The sequence below is a fragment of the Pteropus vampyrus genome, unplaced genomic scaffold, assembly GCF_000151845.1.
Source record: "Pteropus vampyrus isolate Shadow unplaced genomic scaffold, Pvam_2.0 Scaffold18, whole genome shotgun sequence".
Taxonomy (NCBI): domain Eukaryota; kingdom Metazoa; phylum Chordata; class Mammalia; order Chiroptera; family Pteropodidae; genus Pteropus; species Pteropus vampyrus.
The window spans coordinates 1,031,227-1,049,180 of record NW_011888799.1 but is presented as its reverse complement, the minus strand read 5'-3'; the positions used below and the strand labels follow the sequence as shown (position 1 = coordinate 1,049,180).

Genomic DNA, 17,954 nt, shown 5'->3' with positions numbered 1-17,954 from the left:
ATCGCTAGCTATTAGGGAAATGCAAATCAAATCCACAATGAGATACCATCTCACACCTGTTAGAATAGCTGTTATCAACAGGACATGTAATAACAAGTGTTGGAGAGGATGTGGAGAAAAAGGAACCCTCATACACTGCTGGTGGGACTGCAAATTGGTACAGCCACTATGGAAAACAGTATGGAGTTTCCTCAAAAAACGAAGAATTGATCTACCATATGATCCAGCAATTCTTCTACTGGGTATTTACCCCAAAGACTTGAAAACATATATCCAAAAAGCTATTTGCGCACCAATGTTCATAGCAGCATTATTCACAGTGGCCAGGACATGGAAGCAACCGAAGTGTCCTACGATAGATGACTGGATAAAGCAGCTGTGGGACATATATAAATGGAATATTACTCAGCCATAAGAGATGAAATATTGCCATTTGTGACAACATGGATGGACCCTGAGATAATCATGCTAAGTGACATAAGTCAGAAAGAAAAAATTGAAAACCACATGATATCACTTATATGTGGGATATAAACCTAAAAGCAACAAACAGGACAAACAGAGACTCGTGGACATGAACAGTAGGCTAATGGTTACTAAAAGGTAGGGAGAGAGTTGGGAGCGGGGAGGAAGATGGGGTAAAAGGGGTCAAATATGTGGTGACAGAAAGAAATCTAACTATTGGTGGTGAACACACAATGAAATATATACATGCCTTACTGTTGAATTGCACACCTGAAACTTACTGGATTTCATTAACCAATGTCACTATAATAATAAAAAATAAATAAATAACTGCTTTATCATTACCAAAAAAAAAAAAAAAATAGCCAGGAAAAACTGCTGTGGAAAATAGCAACAAGTGATCTAAAGTACCTCCTACTGGACCCCCAGAGCTACTCACACTTACTTCTCTTGAAGCTCTAGCTTGTGCTCACGTTCCTCCTCCAGGCCCTTCTCTGCAGTCTGGTGGGCAAGCCTATGCCAGCAAATGCTGGTCTTTCTCCTCAGTATAACATGGTGGGGATGAAGGGCTCACCAGAGTTCCCAACTTGGTGGGCAGGTAATCAAAGGTCAGCCCTGGTCTCTTCACTCTGGCATGGCATGATTCCCTCAAACCCAGCCATCTATGCATTTGGGGTGCACTGAAGGGTCATTAATCACATCTAGAAAGGCCTATCTCCTAAAATGTAAATGCTTCTGCTGGTATCTGCAATGAGATGGTAGCTTTTGGTGAAGGAGAAAAGATACTCCACCACAGATCACTAGTCAGGAACATGTTTTGACCTCCAGATGGAAGGACCATTCAAAATCCCAAGGACTAGAGTCAACAAGAAATTCAAGGTTCTAGGACTTCCCAGGTGGCTACTCCACATATTCCAATTAGTATCTTAGAAGATGACTTCTAAGATCACAGTCCCTTCCTCCACTGGGTGAACAGTTCCTATGCTGTGATTCTGAGATGCCAATCAGGGTGACAAGGGAGACACAGATTAAGAGACAAGGAAAGGAAAAACAACTGGAGACAAAAGAAAAGAGAAGGAAAAAAGGAGGAGCAAAAAAATGGAGGGTGATTTTAGACTACTAAGAAAAAAGCTTCTAGTAAAAAGGTCTGCTAATTTTCTGTCCTATGATAATTTTGCAAAAGGGTAAATTTTTAAAAGTCAAAAATTTTAAAAAGTCCAGTGTTATACACTATTTGTATGCATGCATGTAGACACCTCCACCCATGCCACCCTTGCTGAGAGCCATTGTTCCTTAGATAAACGCTATCTTATGCCAGGCAGGCATGCTGACTTCATGCACATAACCCTCTTGATTCCCCAGGGGCAGGACTGGGTGGATTTAAAGTACTTACTAACAAGTATTCTCTCTAGATGAGGCTGACTTGCCAGACACTGTTATTGTTGACATTCTCCACATACTCCTTCACATCATTCTGTCTTTCAGCAAGGGACAATGGGCTTTACCAGGGAAGGCCTTCCAGGTGAACAGGCAGATACCCTCTTCAGAGACTGATAAGTTTCTCCTGTCCAGTGTCTGGATCACTCTCCTCCTAGCCTACAGGAAGCTGGCAAGAATCAAAGGCCATGTGGTCTGACCTGGGCAAATATTCCTAGAGACCCTTAACCTCTGGAAGGGCCTGTCTCAAGATTCAGGAGAGCTGTGGTTCATAAACCTTTCTCCCCACCTCAGCACACCTGAAGGCCATGGCACAGTCTCACTAGCAGCCTTGGTTCAATATTATAGTATTAAAGGATTTAACGAATACAGTTTTAAAAAGCCCCTGGATTGAAAATCACTGTTCTAAAGCAGTGGTCCTCAACCTTTTTGGTACCAGGGACCGGTGATCCTATGAGAATCTAATGCCTGATGATCTGAGGTGGAGTTGAGGTGGTGATGCTAGTGCTGGGGAGCAACTGCAAATACGGACGAAGCTTGCTTGCTTGCCCGCTGCTCATCTCCTGCTATGCAGCCCAGTTCCTAACAGGCCACAGACCAATACTTGTCAGTGGCGCAGGGGTTTGGGACTCCTTTTCTAAAGGACCAACAAGATTTTATTTCTAAGTAATTTGCTGTCTTCTTTTCTAAGCACAATCCAAAGAAACTGCTAGGTAAAGCTAAAAGTGAGAATATAAACACTCTTGTCAACCAACCAACATTTAATGAGAACAGAACAAACGGGGAAGGGGGAGCAGCTGACAAAACACTCTGCTCTAGTACCTTGCCAGCTCCTGAGGGAGAGCCTCTATAGGGGATAAATGTCTTCCCTTCAGAAAAATCTCATGTCAATATTGCAGAGAGTTACAATTACTCATGCGACAAGCACTTACTAGATGTTCCTTATCTGCCCCACCTCCAGAGCATCCTTTCTCCAACACAGGATCTGGCATCCTAACATTCTCCTCCTCTATATAATCAGGTCTCACAGAGTTTACAAGGGATCAATGGCTAATCAGTCATGAGGCATTACTCCTCCCACGATTTATGGAGCTTGAAGACAAACAACCAGCCAGGGAGACCTGGCGAGCGGCTGCTTTCGGTGGAATCAAAGCCCCATGCTGTCACAGACAGGCAAGTCTCCCTCTCTGAACTCATGATAAGAGCCACGCCTGCCCAAGAGGAAAAGAGCCTTGCTGCAGTGTTGGAACTTTGACAATTACAGGATTGCCCATCCCAATTCCCAGATCCTAAGTTTGGTCTTTTTTAAAATTCCCATGCACTGGGGATTAAACCAGCTTTCAATGGGCAAGGAAGGTTGGTATTTGAACTGAGAATTTTCTCTATACCCCACACTGCAGACCAGTGAAGCTGCTGATGGCTCTGGCACATGTTACCCTAAGTTGGGCTTCAGAACCTCTGTTTGTCTCTAGAGAAAACATACAAGCTGCACTCACTGCGATAACTGCAGAAACTGAGACTGGTGCCAGAACTGCCCTCAGCCAATGACTGCAACAGGGAGACCGATTTGGCTTACTGTGTGAACACCCAGTGTTACCAAAAAGGCAGAGAGGCACCCTCTTTAGCCTTTGGAGAGAAAAGGTGTGTGTGTGTGTGTGAGATATTATTTACTCTGCAGAATTAACACTTTAGCTCAAAGACTGACCTTGGTCAAATCTAGGCTGCCAGGTCACTGCTCTTCTCAGAAAGGAAAGAGGAAAGAAAACAGAAGGCATTCACAGTGTCCTCATGCTGCTCTGGCACCCATGTAGACATTGTATCTTGTGTGGACCACGAGGGGGCACTGCTAGGACAAGTCACTGCTTCTCACGCCTCTGAGCTTTGCTTATGCTGATTCCTCTGCTTGGAAAACTATCCCTTAGAGAACCTTTAAGATTCAGTTCAAATGGCTCTTCTTCTACCTCCTCAGGCCAAATTGAGTGTCCTCTTCTCTGGAGTTTCCTAGCACCCTGTTGTGGAACATGTCATACTATCTACTTCCCTTTGTATCTCCTCTGTAGACTGTCGGTGCTGTAAGAGCTGAGACAATGATTTACTTATCATTTTATCCTGGCACCTAATGTAGTGTTCCTATAAATGCTTACAGAGTGATGGGAGGTGGAGAGGAAGAGTGATGGGTTCTGCTAGTATCAAATGACTCTTGGAAGGTAAAAAATCTGTGGGGGCTTAAAACCGGGCACAGAATCCAATAGCACATAGCTATCAGACACTTTGATTCTAAACACTTTGATTCTAAAGAACCACCTGAGGGCCTCCTCACCCTCCCGCAGGTCAGAATATCTTCCTTGAGTATAACAGACTCAAGTACACTTCCTGTTCAGTACTTGCACCACCTGGCTCTGACAGGCTTGCTGTCTCTGCTCAGGGTGACGAACTGAGGGCCAGTTTCATACCACAGCTGCTTGCAAATCAGCATCAAATTCCTGGCCCTACTCAAAGTGGCTGATATCTGCTGAAGGGGTAGGAGAAAGGAGGCAGTGGACAGAAGATCCTATTGTTAGCAGCATGGCTGTTAAGCCTTTGGCTTCTCTGGACTTAAAGAAAGGTACATTCAAAGACACACATAAATATGGGTTATTAATGGCCAGGTGGTGGGAAACACCTGTAAGGGCTGCGAGTTTCTGGTTCTTCTCTGATAGGCCTTCATGTGCAGCCAATTGATATCACAGCACTTTGGCTCTGAAGCTTTCCCAGAAGGTAGTGCTATACTGGATTATAAAAGGGACTGAATGTGATAATCAAATCCATTCTGCTGTCTATGCACTCTCATCCTTGCCCAATAAGCAGTCATTCCTATCCATTAGCTTCCTTGCACTTTGTCTCAGGACACATTCCTTTGCCACAAGGACATTCAAGTCTTAAGCAGAGTGGCTCTGCAACCCTCAAAACAACAGGGCCCAAGTGTGAGGATATCACTTGATTAAATGAGCAGATATTCACTATGGAAACACAGTTCATTAGGGAAACTCACCCACCCCTTCCCCAATTTCTTTATCCGAACTCTCTCCAACTGGGAGACTTGTTGGTAAACATATTAGGATCCCTAAAAATGACATAGTAGGATTAAATTTCTCTCTTTGGTTTAACATTATGTCCAATTTGTGTAATTAAGCTGTGACTCTTATAAAGAGAACCTGTATGTGTGTTTTCTTCACACATTCTCCAAGTTGTGAATCTCTAACTCATACACATCAAGGATTTTGCAACACCTGGGCAACAACTAAACTGTCTTGAACAACAGCACCACCTAGTGATCAGTACAGTAAACTGTCTGACCATGTATTTTCTAATCTTTTTTTACCCCCTAAAAACAAGGGACATCTTTAGCCTCTCCCTTTACGGATGCTCAAGTAACTGAGTTAATTCTACTTTAACTCTCACACATTCATTATCTTTAACTCCTTTTACTTTTTCCTATTTCTTCCACCTCTTCTTTAGCTCAAGAATCTGACTCTATTCCCCAACCAAAAAAATCTGCCAGTTTAGAAGTCCTTCGTTGAGGGCACTCACCTTCTTGTTCATACCCACTCACCTTTTCGTTCCCTAATGAGGACAATTCGTCGTTCTTTTACTTCTGAACTTAGATTATCTACCATCTTACTAATGCAATTGTCCAGAACCAGGGAGTGGGTTTTGGACTTGATGTCCTTCCGACAAATAGGGCATTCTATCTTCCGCTTCATCCATTCATTGATACAAAAGGAGCAGAAACTATGTGCACAGTTCAAGGTGACAGCCTGCAATGTGAATGTGAACACACATCAGAAGTGTCACGTTTACTATCCCAGGATGGTTGTGATCTCAAAGATAGGAGAGCAGTTAAACCCCAAGGCCAAATGGAAATTTAACCATAATCCCACCCTACAAAGAGCTTACAAAAGCCATCAGAATTATTCTTGGGGATGGGAAATTTCAAGCTTCGAGTTATATGATTCATTTCTTTCTCAATTTAAATTCATAGCTTCAGGCCCCAGGTAGGTTGATTTGTCTGTTTTATTCCACCGACTTAGACCACTGCCAACATGGGATAGGTACCGTGCAAATAAATGTCACTGGGCACAAGTAGGACTAGTAAGTGTGTGAATGTTTGGTACAAATACATCACTAATTCTCTTATGAAAAACAAATGTATGTCCTGCTAATGGTGAACTAGAACCTCAATTTTAATATATGAAGGGGAGCACACACTGAATACTCAGTATATAGAATGGTAGGAAGCATCATCTCTATTCAAAAGAAACCAAAAAAGTAAAATAAATGTAAATGACAACTGAAAAAGCTGAGGAAAAAAGAAAAAAATGGAAAAGTGTAATGGGTACACTGACAGTGCCTGAACCCCTAAGTAAATAAGCCTATGAGAAGAGAGAAAGCAGAAGGAAGCTTATTATTTGAGTAAAACCAGTGGTCAGATTTCTGCCAGGGCCCTTTTCATTCCCAAGAATATAAACCATTCTCTTCACACTCTTGTTTATGTATATCTCCTAAGATATAACTTTTTATGAGGCTTAAAGTCTTTGTTCATGCTTTTAGGACAGCAGTGTAAAATAACACAGAAACTGTCTATTTTTCAAATGCCAGGTTGAGTCCAGAAAGCCAACTAGGAGACAATCTGTTTACTGTATGAGGTAAATTCTCATAAACAGGACTAAAAACCTGTCTGATTAAAATGAAACATCTTGTCTATGAATAAAACATGGGCATCCTAAAAAAAAAAAAAAAAAATCAATAAAACCTCTTTCCAACACTGATTTTAAGAGGAGACCAGTAGAAAAGGTCAGGCTACTGCTGTAAACAAAACACAGGTCAAGTTGTCTGTCTGTGCGGATGTTCCAGGTTGGCTAACTCATCTCCCATTCCAAGCCCACCTTCTTTGCCTTTCTCTAATAGAGTCCATAAGTCCTATCACAATAATACTGAGTTTCTCCTGAGTAGGGAATCAAATGACTAGAAACTAGGGGAAACTATGACCTGAAGTCAAAGTGGATTCAGGGCAAAAGAAAGAGGTCTGCCCAGGAGGAATTTTTCAGGCTAATAGACTCAACTTTCCTAAAGACCACCACAAAAAAGGAAGCAGTGTCTATATGCGTTTTCCTTTTTAAAGGAGTTTGAAAAGCACTGTCATTTAACAACTTTAATTTAAACTTGTGGTATAAAATGAACTGGTCACAAGTGACAGAATTTGTAAAAAAAAATAAAAGAGCGTCTGTGCAAAAATATTACAGGATAATATTTGGTAACCTAGGAGAGGTTTCATTTTCATAAGGAGCTTCAAAGTCCCTGAAATATATTCCACTTGGCTGCCAAATTCCCAAAGTGACCATACATCAATGACATTTACCTCTCTGTTTAAAGGCTGTGCTACGCGCCCACTCTCAGCACCATGCTCAGAGTAAAGAAAGAGTAGCTTTATTGAGCAGCTTTATTCTGATACTTCAAAAATCAAATGCCATGTGGCCCTGTTTTCTCCCCAACAACAAAGAGATAAAGGCTTTAATGCAGCTAAAAATATTGATTATATTAAATACTCAAGAACAAATGAAATTTAAAAAAAGGACAGTGAAGGTAAAGAAGACTACAAAAACAAATGAGAAGTGGCCACCTCTAGAGGTCACAATGAAGTCAAATAGCTACAAGAAGTTTCTGGAAGAAAAGCTCTTCAGAATGTTTTCCTATAGCAGAAGCAGTCTGTGTAGCCGAGCCTTGATTCAGAAATGAGAGAGTGACAAGGTGTGAGCCATTGCTCATAATTACCTCAATGAAGTATTCTGAGCAAATAATACACTGGAGCTCATTCTCTAGCACATCATTCATGTGGCTAAGAACTTCCTCTTTCTGTGCTTGCACCTTCTCCTTTTCTTCCTGCAAAGACACACAATCCCATCTGTCATTCTGGAGAACCAACAAGAATGTAAAACAGGACAGAGAGCAGAGTTAATCTTCTGGAATGGAATTCAGAAGGAGCCTAAATTAAAAATTCATCCTGGCGCAGCAACACAGAGAATAAAACACTTCCCCCAAGGGTTACTGTTTCTCAGAACTGTTTTCTAATATGGGGCACTGTCTTCCTTTCTTTCCTCTCTCTGCTTTTTCAGTATTTTCACTGTAGTTTCTCTCTCCTTAAAATTAACCAAACGAGAAAAACTGAAGGTAGCATACTAATCCCACCAACCACCCTAGATGGCATTAAGTATCTCATAGTGAACTGCAGTTCAGAGGTAATATAAAATTACCCCAAGAACCAAGAACTCACTGCACAAGAAGATATAAAGAATAGTCCCTAGAGGCAGGAAGCTTGAGTTAGTGTATAAGGTCCGTTGTGCTTTTCGTAGCTGCCCTTTTATAAAATATCTTCTCTAGAGGTGGCAGGCTGAAGAGGTGGCCTCTTGAAGGACGTTTAGGCCCCAAGATCATGATGCTTGCCACTTCCTACTCCTGCAGAGGTCCACAATAGTTTCTCTAGGCTTTCCACAAGAGGTCAGACTGCTTGTGGATACTCTTTTTAGAGAGGATCCTAGGTGAGCTCTTTTGAAGCAGACATTTATTTAAGTTAGCACCTCATCTCCCAAACAGAAAGTATCAGGAGCCCCTGAGGGGGAGAGGAAAAGACAGTTATGGTATATTTGAGTGGTTGATTCATTTTTCATCTTTTATTTTTTCTAATCCAAGCAAAGGCTGTTAGACTGCTTATGGCAGTCAATAGGGTCTGGACCCATTTCTAACTAGTCAAGTTCCCTGAAAACTTATGAATTGCTGGGTTTAAAAAGATGTGGTGGTTTCTTGGAGGTTGGGGAAGAAGGTACTATGTGATTTAAACAGAGAATAAGGATATCAAACCAAGTGAAAAGAGTCTCCTTCTTTCTGTACTCTGTTCCAGGTCTACATGTGAGGAGGGGTGAGCTGAGAGATGCAGTCAGTCTCAAGCATTCATTTCAGGTTAAAGGTTGCAAACTGATGGTGGACTGGATCCAGCCTACAGATTTGTTTAGTTTGGCCCTCATGGTATTGAAAAACAAAACAAAAAACTGAATATGTTGCCAATATTTGAAAATTGGGATATTTCATGTAAACATTTGGATTTCCATCTTTTGTGGAAAACTCAGAAGATTTGAGAACACTAGGTTTGCATTTCTGGATGGCAACAACTGACTGGCTGCAGCAGAGGGGAGCTGCCTCTTGGGGTAGGGGTGGAAGGCGAAGGCCCTTCTCCTGTGCACCTCTGTTCTCACAGCTCCCTACTGTGTTCTTACACCCAAGCCACTTTACTCACTTCCATTACCAGGCTAACCCCAGTGGGCACTTGAGTTTATAGCCCCTAATTTAAGAGTTCCACTGATTTGATGTGGAAAATAATTACATAAATACATGAGGATGAACTATTTTTTATTTTGACTACACCACTCCTTAGCCATGTCAGTGAGACACACTGAAGGAGCAGCTGCAATAGACAATGAACTAGACTGCAGGATGTGAGTATCTTATTCCCAGCATTTCTCTTCTGAATGAGAAAAGGAAATAGATGTTGTTTTATAGGAAAACCTTCTATAGGCCTGAATAATTTTATGGATTATTTCCCCTGAGGCCAGGAACAACCATAATCTCGCTCTTCATTCACCATAGCAACCCTTGCACTGTTGAAAATGCTGAGTTGCATGTACTAACCAAATTCTAAACCTTCATCATCTTTCTAGTACCTTGGTCTGCTCCAATTCTTTGTTCTTGGCTTGAATGATTGCTTCAAAGTCCTTCTTGCTGCGATTTAGCTCTTCCATTAAAGCCCGATGCTGCAGAAACAGAGTAGATACATACTCAAGATGAGCTACACTGCATTGTTCCTTTTAGCCACACACGTGTCTGCTCCCTCTGTCAGTGGATTTGGTTCAAGGGATCAATAGACTGGCAATTTCAAAATAATGCCTTTGTTCCTTCTGGGCATCACACTTACCTGCTACTTTTTTTTTCTAGAAAGGGGGCAGATAGGGAGGGAAGCCATCAAATCTATTAATCCTTCTGGAAATAAGCCAGCTGCAGTGGCCATCCAAATCAACTGAAGAATTTACACTGCCTTCTAGAGAGTTTGATTCTGTAGGTTTTGCTTGGGCCCCAGGAATGTGCATATTTTTTAAAAAGCCACCCGAGTGATTCTAGGAACCAATGTTCAAGAACTAATAAGTAACTCTGAGGCTGCCCCGCAATGGGAGTGGCTTTTAAGAAATAACCAGGGAGAAATGGGATTCAGAGGAACTAGATAATCATTTTCATTGAAATAAAAAAGACCTTTAACTTATTTATTCTACCAATCGCCCACTACATGCTCCTAAGAAAATGCTGCCTAAACCCTGCCTCTGTGTTCTGGAACCTGGCATACCCAAGAGCTAACAGCTCATTCACTGTGACCAACTGCCTATATTAAACATCAAGAGGTTCCACTTCTATGAAAGATAATCTCTGAGCTCCTTTGTGTTTAAGTATAGTTTACACTTTAAATCTCACTTGAAATCCCTTTTTAAAAGAGGATAGAGTAAAGGTAAGCATTTCTGAAAAGATTACTTAAGAATCAAACTTAAAAAGGTGTGGTCTCCTAAGAAAAGCAGTTAAAGGAGACGGCCACTAATTCATCTTGACCATGAATTAGATGTGCATACCTTAACTTTCTCATCTATAAAATGGGAAAACAGGCACCTTTCCCACATCGGTGTTAATAAAAAAGTAACAGATATGAAATAATTCAGAAAAGTTTTTTAAGCTCTATGTAAATGGAAATTATAAAGGCCTGGTAAATGAAAAAGAAAAGCTTCAGAAGAACCAATAGAGTGGACCAAAATACAACCATGTTTTAGTTGAGAGAGAGGTATGCCCCCCAGACATGTTGTTATAGAACTGTGACCTAAAAATATCCATTTTAGGCTAATGAACAGAGACTAACCAAGTACCTCATACTAAATGATAGTGTGTTTTCCTGTCTCAGGAAAGGATGAGGAGTCATGGGTGCAGGGCACTCAATGATCCCTCGGGGATTTCTGAGCACCAGAAACTTACCCTTTTCCAGTCAATTTCAAAACAATACCTGAATATTAATTTAATAATGCTCTAAATGGGAAACATGCCTACCCTCCCACCCTAGAAAATAAACAAACTTAGAAAATAAAATTCCAAAAAGACTGAATTAATTTTCACCTAATTCTTTCCAAGGCCGTTTGTGCAACCCTCAATGATATCAAGGCAGGCACCTCCCAAGCTTATAATAAGTGACTGTTAGCACTGTTTAAGTTTGGGAGGTAGGTATGCAACAAATGTAAGGATATATATATTATCCTAAACAAATTCGAATGTTCATTTTTCTCAAGGAGACATGAAGCATCGCACTAACCTCCTGACTAAATTTGCATCAAACTAGTAATCGTAACATGTAAAGGATAGAAGACAAAGCAGGTTTTAAAGATGCAAAAAAGCTTATAAAAAATAGAGATAAACAGTCAAGTTACATGAAATAAATTACAATCTTTTAGAATTTTATTACTGTGAGCCTTGCCCTTTCAGTAAATCAATGTTTTACTGACTGTTAAACTGTACATTCTTGACCTGATCTAAAGTGCTTAATTGAAACGTTCTCACATGGTTTCTCAATGGCTTCAGCTCAGGAACGGTGAGGTAATGGAGGCCCTTGCAGGCCTTGGTGGCCAAGTTGTAGCTCGCAATTCTCCTCTGCTGTCCTCACCTTTCTGGAAATGCAGCCACTTCCTCCAGAGAGCCTCCTAATTGCTATAAGCTCCATTCCATCTTCACTAGAGCAGCTCCTGCTCCGATGAAGATGTAAGTTTTCATGCTGAGGTCTGGCATGTCTGTGAGGCTCCAAATCTCCGACCTGATGGTGTGAGCAGATGCCACCTGCTCTGTCTACAGAATGGAGATGCCGCAGAGGTGTGTGCTACACAGCAGAGGCAGCCAGTGGCTACGTGCAGCCTGGCTGCCCCCGACTCTGCGGCCCACTATAATCTCAGTACAATGGCAAGAAATAAGTTACCTCCTGCAGAGCCTGGGCCAGCTGTTGCTTCAGGTCCTCCTCTCCTTGCTCTTTCTCCAAACCCTGCAAAGCCGAAAACAAAATGGAAGGTTTCCCAGTAAGAAGGAGAAAAGGAAACAAAATTGAGCAACAAACAGAGCAGACCAGCTAGCATGAGCATCTGGAAACAACAGGGGGCAAGAAGTGGAGGAGGTGGGGGGGATTTTCCCATTTTACTTCAAACTGTTGGCAGTAAGGGATTTAAGCAGAGTTAACTGCTCAATACTGCTCACCTCAGAGATATCACCTTCAATCATCACTCAGGCTGTTTTGGAGAAACTCTGGGCTAATACTCCAAGTCTCCTTCACTGGCAAATGCTGTGACTCCCAAAAGGATGTAAACTGAGAGGTTTTGAGCCACCAACTATATAAACTCAGATATAATCCCCCATGCTGGCACTCACGAGCTCTACCACATTTCTTCCCTTGATTCTGGGCACCCTCTATTTCTCATTCTGAGTCTCTTTACCACGTCCAGTCTATAAACTGCTTCTCCTCCCACCTCACCTGAGCTTATGCTATTTTTCCTCTATTGGTCCCCTCCAACGTGGATGCCTTCTACATCAAGTTCAGTCCTTCCACAAGAAACTCTGGACCCTTCCCTCCTTATTTTAAGAATTACCTACCCATTTAATATGCCAGCTTGAAGTTGTTCTCTAATTTAAATGTAATAACTTAAAACTGTTCTGATTATTTTATATGTATAATATACCTTTATTAGGCATCTTTATAATCACCCAAACCCAAGTATAGTGCCAGGCAATGTGGGTACTAAAAAAAAATCTCTGTGAAGCAGCAAGTGTTAAATGAGCTTCTGAATAAGTAGAGTAGTTGAGGTAGGCTAAATCCCTAAGGCTTGGCGGCAGAGAGAAATCCAGCTAATAAATAAAGAACTAGATATACTTCACTATGAACAATTTATATATGACTTTCGCACCTGGAGAAAATTTCTAAACCAGTCCTTTTTGCCTTTATCATTTTGGTATGGAAAAAGATTTTACAGCCATACCTTGAATAATTCCATATAGCAGCCACAACTATTAATTAACAGTAACTCTTGCTCCTGAACATATTAGCCTTTAAAGAGAGTTCTGCTCTAGGAAGGGTGGCAAACACTAAATATGTAAAGCTAACCTTCCTTCTATTAATTTCAAGAACTAGTCCAGGCTGGAAAGGGAAGCAAAAAGATACACATAAGCAAGCAGTGTACACCCTCAGAAAGAACTATTTAATCCATGGCCTCTGCTAATACTACCAGTTCAAGAGGATAGCAGAGATTAGAATGAAATTTATAAATCGTTCAGAATTAAGCCAACACTACACGTTGTTCTTTATCTTGAACAAAGTAAATAAAAGCTTATTCACGTCAATCCTGGGCTCATTTTAGTTCTAAGTCAACAATGGGGAATTCTTGACATTCAGTTTTACCTGAGCAAGTAGGTGGGAGCAAAACATGTGGCTCTTGCCAGATGGGAACTGACATTTTGAACAGGGACCAGTATCAGCTCTAGCCTAGAAGCTTTGTGCAAGAGCTTGCCATTCACAAAAATGACTCAGGGACAGGGATACATTTGGTCTTACTTTGACACAGTTAAGACAGTCATTATTTTATCTTACCACTAAAGGCACTATGGAAGGTGGTTTATCACTCAAGCCAACAATGGAATCATGGTATACCTGTCCCCTTCCATGATGGCTGCTCACGACAGAAAGGAAAACATTTTCTGCCTTTGTAGCCTCCCACTTCCTAGGTTAGCTACAGAGCTAAAAAGTTGCCAGGTGCATCAAGGGCAGAGTAACTAGCTAACCAGTACCTGCTTTGGGGCTACCTGATTAGGCTTTGACAGAGCAAAGTAAAATAACTCATGAGGACATTATTGGTTTAATTGGAATGTAGTGTGGTTTCGTGGCATCTTGACCTTCATTCAACCTCTCTCTGAAATGACTTTAGTTCTGAGATGCCTCAACTTTATATCCTGAGATCAGTTACATCCTGGGGCTGGCTCTGCCAGTTACCTTACCCCATCTTGGTACCCCAATTTTGGCTCTTGATCTGATAATCATACTGAAGCCTTAACCATTGACTCAACCTCTTACATCAAAGCTTTCTGTTCCCATTCTGTCTCCTGTCCTTGGAGCTCAGCATTTGGTTCCTGACCCAGAAATAGAGAGCTCTGGCCAGAGGCTCACAAAGAGCCTGCCCACCCCTGAGCACTCTTGTCCTTTTGTCCTGTGTGGTACCTGGAGAAACTGCTGCTCTTCCTTGAAAGTCTTCTCTAGCTGCTCCACTCTGGCCTGCTGCTGGGCCTGCTCTGCACAAAGCTGGGACTGTAAATCCTGTAATTCCTGCTCCATTTTCACAATTTTCTTTGAGTTCCCTTTTGGGGTCTGCTTTTTCACATTCAGAACAGCTTTCTGTTTTTCTTGCATCTGTGTTTTCAGCTTCAGAATCCTGGACATGGTCACCTTAAACAACTCTAAGCTGCTCTGAGATGCAAAAGGGTTTGATGCTTTCTCCTTCTTATGATGAAGCTTCACGGCTTTTGCGGGGCCAGAGTAAACGTGAGCCCCTGTAGTCTTCTCACTTGGCTCAAGAGAAGACAACTTAGGATCCAAATATTCAGAGTGTTGACTGGCCACTTCACCTTTCCCATGTGATTTCACTGGTTGACCACGTTCACAAGATACTCTATTTATTTTGGATTTCAACTTTGAGGGGCCTTCAGCTCCAGGATCCTCTAATTCATCCAAACTAAATTTCCTTTTAGTTCTCAAGCCCTTACTTTTTTCCATCATCTGGTCACTCTTTGGGGCAAGATAAGGAGATATCCTCTCCCAATCTTCTTCAGTAACTTCATATTCATATTCTGCATTCTCTTTATTTTCCAGGGGAACCCCAAGCTGGATGTGGTCTCCCTTATGGATAGAATAGACCTTTAAAGGTTCTAGACGTACTCTATTCAGCCAAACACCATTCAGACTCTGAGGAAAGGGAAAGAAAGACAAAATAAACTTCATGATTTTCTTCCTCTTAATAGAATTTCTCTCTTGCTGTTGCAAAACCTCTGCCTCTTCAGAAGGGAAGCCCTTGAGAATAAATAGAAAAGAGAGGTTCATAAACCACCATCATTAGAAACAGCATTCTTCAAACAGTGCTTTGGCTTTTTATCTATATTTCACATTCATGCTTCCACAGAGAACTGCCTGTATAACAGGCAGGAATCATCTTATTACTGGTGATGAACTACTCAAAAAAATGCAGTAGTATTGAAAGAAACTGAATTTAATAGCTCCTACCCACCTAAACTGGAGGCAATGGCCCAAGACTGAAAAAACTGCTATTAGTAAAGAAAGCATCATCTAATGATGAGGTTCAAAAGATCGGCTTGACCAGGAAAGTCACACAAGCACTATCCCAGGATATGCCCCTTGAACAGACCAGTGAATAAGCAAAGCACTTTCCAGTACACATAAACCAAAAAAGAGAGTACCAATACCTTTTCCCGAAGGTAGGCTCTGACCCAGTTAATAGCACCAGAGGTTCATGGGCAATATAGCAATAGTGGTTAAGAGCTGGAGCTCGGGACGGGACTCAGACAAACTTGGGTTCTTAACCTACTGCACCACCTTGGGCTTATTAGTTGCATGGCTTTCAGCAATTTACTTAAACTCAGTTTTGTCTGCAAAATAGGGGTAGTGTAGTACCTACCTCATACAGTACCTGTGAGGAATAAATGAGATAATACATGTAAAACAGCACGGTGACTCACATAAAATAAAAGTTCAATATTTACTTTATGGTTTTAATTAAATCATAGTGTAAAGGTTAAGAGCATGGACCCTGGAGTTGGACTGCCTGAGTTTAAAATCTGGCTCTATCACTTCATAGTTATGCGACTTTGGGCAAGTTTCTTAACCTCTCTATGCCCCAGTTACCACATCTATAAAATGGAGAAGAGTCTCTCTCTCATGGTGTTTGTGTGAATTTAATGAGATAACATATGTAATATACTTAGAAAAGTGCCTGGCACATGGTAAGCATTATATAAGTGCTCGCTACTATTATTATATTCTGGCTCAATTAATTTATTAACAATTACTTTGATTCTATGCTTAGTATCTTGCAAGGTAACTATTCCAAGTGCAAAAGTACAAGACATGAAAACCGTTTTTAGCAGCTGACTGTGGAAAGAAAATACAAGGGCACATATAAGTATGAGATTACATAGCAGAGCCCATAAATGCAATAAAATATCATGTGGAGCTGGGTTAGCTAAGAGATGCTAAATGGGGATGATAGATTCTAAAACAGACTTGAAACAAATGCAGATTTAGAGTTTAAAGAAACAAGTGGGCATTTTAACCTCTATCAAGGATTTAACTTTGGGGGACAGGCCAGGGATGAAACTCACAGCTAAACTGGGACTAAGACTTATGTTTATATTGGTAACTATAGGTACCAGCTAGAAAAATTAGTCAACCCAAATCTGAGGGACAAGGGCTTGACAAGGCACAGAGGATGAAGGTCAAATCTCGGCTGTGGTTTGGTATTAGGGCCCTGTTTCTGGTTTTATATTATTTGGCTAGAGTGGGGAGAGAGAGAGAGAAAGCCAAGCATAGATATATACAGAAAGACTGCCTTTAACCCACTGCCTTGGGCCTAACCTGGCTTATCTGACCAATCTCTTCCCAATCTTTCTATTCATATTTAGCCTGAGAAACTACAAGGAGTAATCAGTTTTCTGACAGTAGTGGGGAAATAACAAAGGTGGGGAATGGAGGTCAGAAGCATCTATTTGAGAACACTTTTATATCAGAACAGATTATACATAGGAAAAAGGTCTCAGGAAAAGTAATATGACAAAGAAGGCCATCTAATGTCAAAGTATAGACATTTAAGAAAAACCTCAAGGGCAAAAATAAGAGTAAATAAATAAAGAAGGTTACAGAAGCAGCCCAAGGCTAGAGAATGAGGAATCCCTAAAAAGCTGGGGCAAATTTTCAAGACATACTGCAACCCTCCACTAGATCTTCTGCATTAACTTGCCTCTTTCAGAGCCCTTCAGGCCTGGAAAATAAGCTCTCAAAAATTTCCCATCACATTTTATCCTTGGATTCATCTATTCATCATTCATCACTCCTTGGTGACACCTAGTGGTATAATTTAGACCATCGCCCTGAGTCAGGTCTGCTCACAAGGCGACTATAGAAAAGGATGAAACTACCATGGCTATGAGAGAACGATTGAGTACTACCCAGGGTATGATCTCAAATACAATGGATTAAATAAATCAAACTCTGTCATGCCTTTCTTGATGCTGGTTTTCATAATCACCAGTTTGAATAATGTCAGTAGCAGCAAAGTGATAACCAAAAAAAAGGCTACCTAATGTCTCTTATCCATCAATGGGAAAAAGTGAGATAATATGCACCCCCTAATACACTAATTACTTCACCTGATTTTCAATCTCTGTCTAGTGTTTTTAATCAGTTGTTGAAGACAGTAGAAACCCAAAGACAGAAGGCAACGTTTCCTTGGAGTTTTTCAGTTGATTTATGTAGCTCAGTGGTTCTCCACCCTAACTATACAGTGAAACCACCTGGAAATGTTTAAAATAAACAGTAATGCCTGCATCTCACCCTCAGACTGAGTTAATTGGTCTGAGAGGAGAACCAGGCATCAGGATTTTTAGTCAAGTTTATATACAAATATACACAGTGTGTAATTGTATCAAGACACAGTGTCCCTTTATAACCAACACTTCCCCCATTCCCAGGCAACAGCTCATCTGTTTTCTGCCCTACCAAACAGATTTACTTTTGCTAGAATGTTGCAGAAATGAAGTCATACCATATGTAGCCTTCTGAGTCTGGCTTCTTTCACTTAGCATAATGGCTGAGATCTGCACACGTTGTTGCCTAACAGTAGTTT

At 41.1% G+C, this 17,954-nt stretch overlaps 1 protein-coding gene across 10 annotated transcripts in view; it reads right to left on the bottom strand.

Moving 5' to 3' along the window:
- RNF8 (ring finger protein 8) overlaps positions 1 to 17,954 on the bottom strand; it is a 38,086-nt gene that overhangs the window by 4,897 nt on the left and 15,235 nt on the right. For 4 of the 10 annotated variants that reach the window (XR_002779090.1, XR_002779092.1, XR_002779091.1 and 1 more), the window contains exons 3-8: positions 14,264 to 15,109; positions 11,984 to 12,046; positions 11,678 to 11,824; positions 9,654 to 9,743; positions 7,714 to 7,821; positions 5,495 to 5,699 (exon numbers count right to left, since the gene is read on the bottom strand). Coding sequence is in view for 6 of the 10 variants with exons in the window: in XM_023527546.1 (XP_023383314.1) it covers positions 5,495 to 5,699; positions 7,714 to 7,821; positions 9,654 to 9,743; positions 11,678 to 11,824; positions 11,984 to 12,046; positions 14,264 to 15,109 (1,459 nt within the window). In the remaining 4 variants the exon portion in view is untranslated. The remainder of the gene's footprint in view (positions 1 to 5,494; positions 5,700 to 7,713; positions 7,822 to 9,653; positions 9,744 to 11,677; positions 11,825 to 11,983; positions 12,047 to 14,263; positions 15,110 to 17,954) is intronic. The other 6 variants (XR_002779093.1, XM_023527548.1, XM_023527547.1 and 3 more) reach the window with 5 other exon arrangements.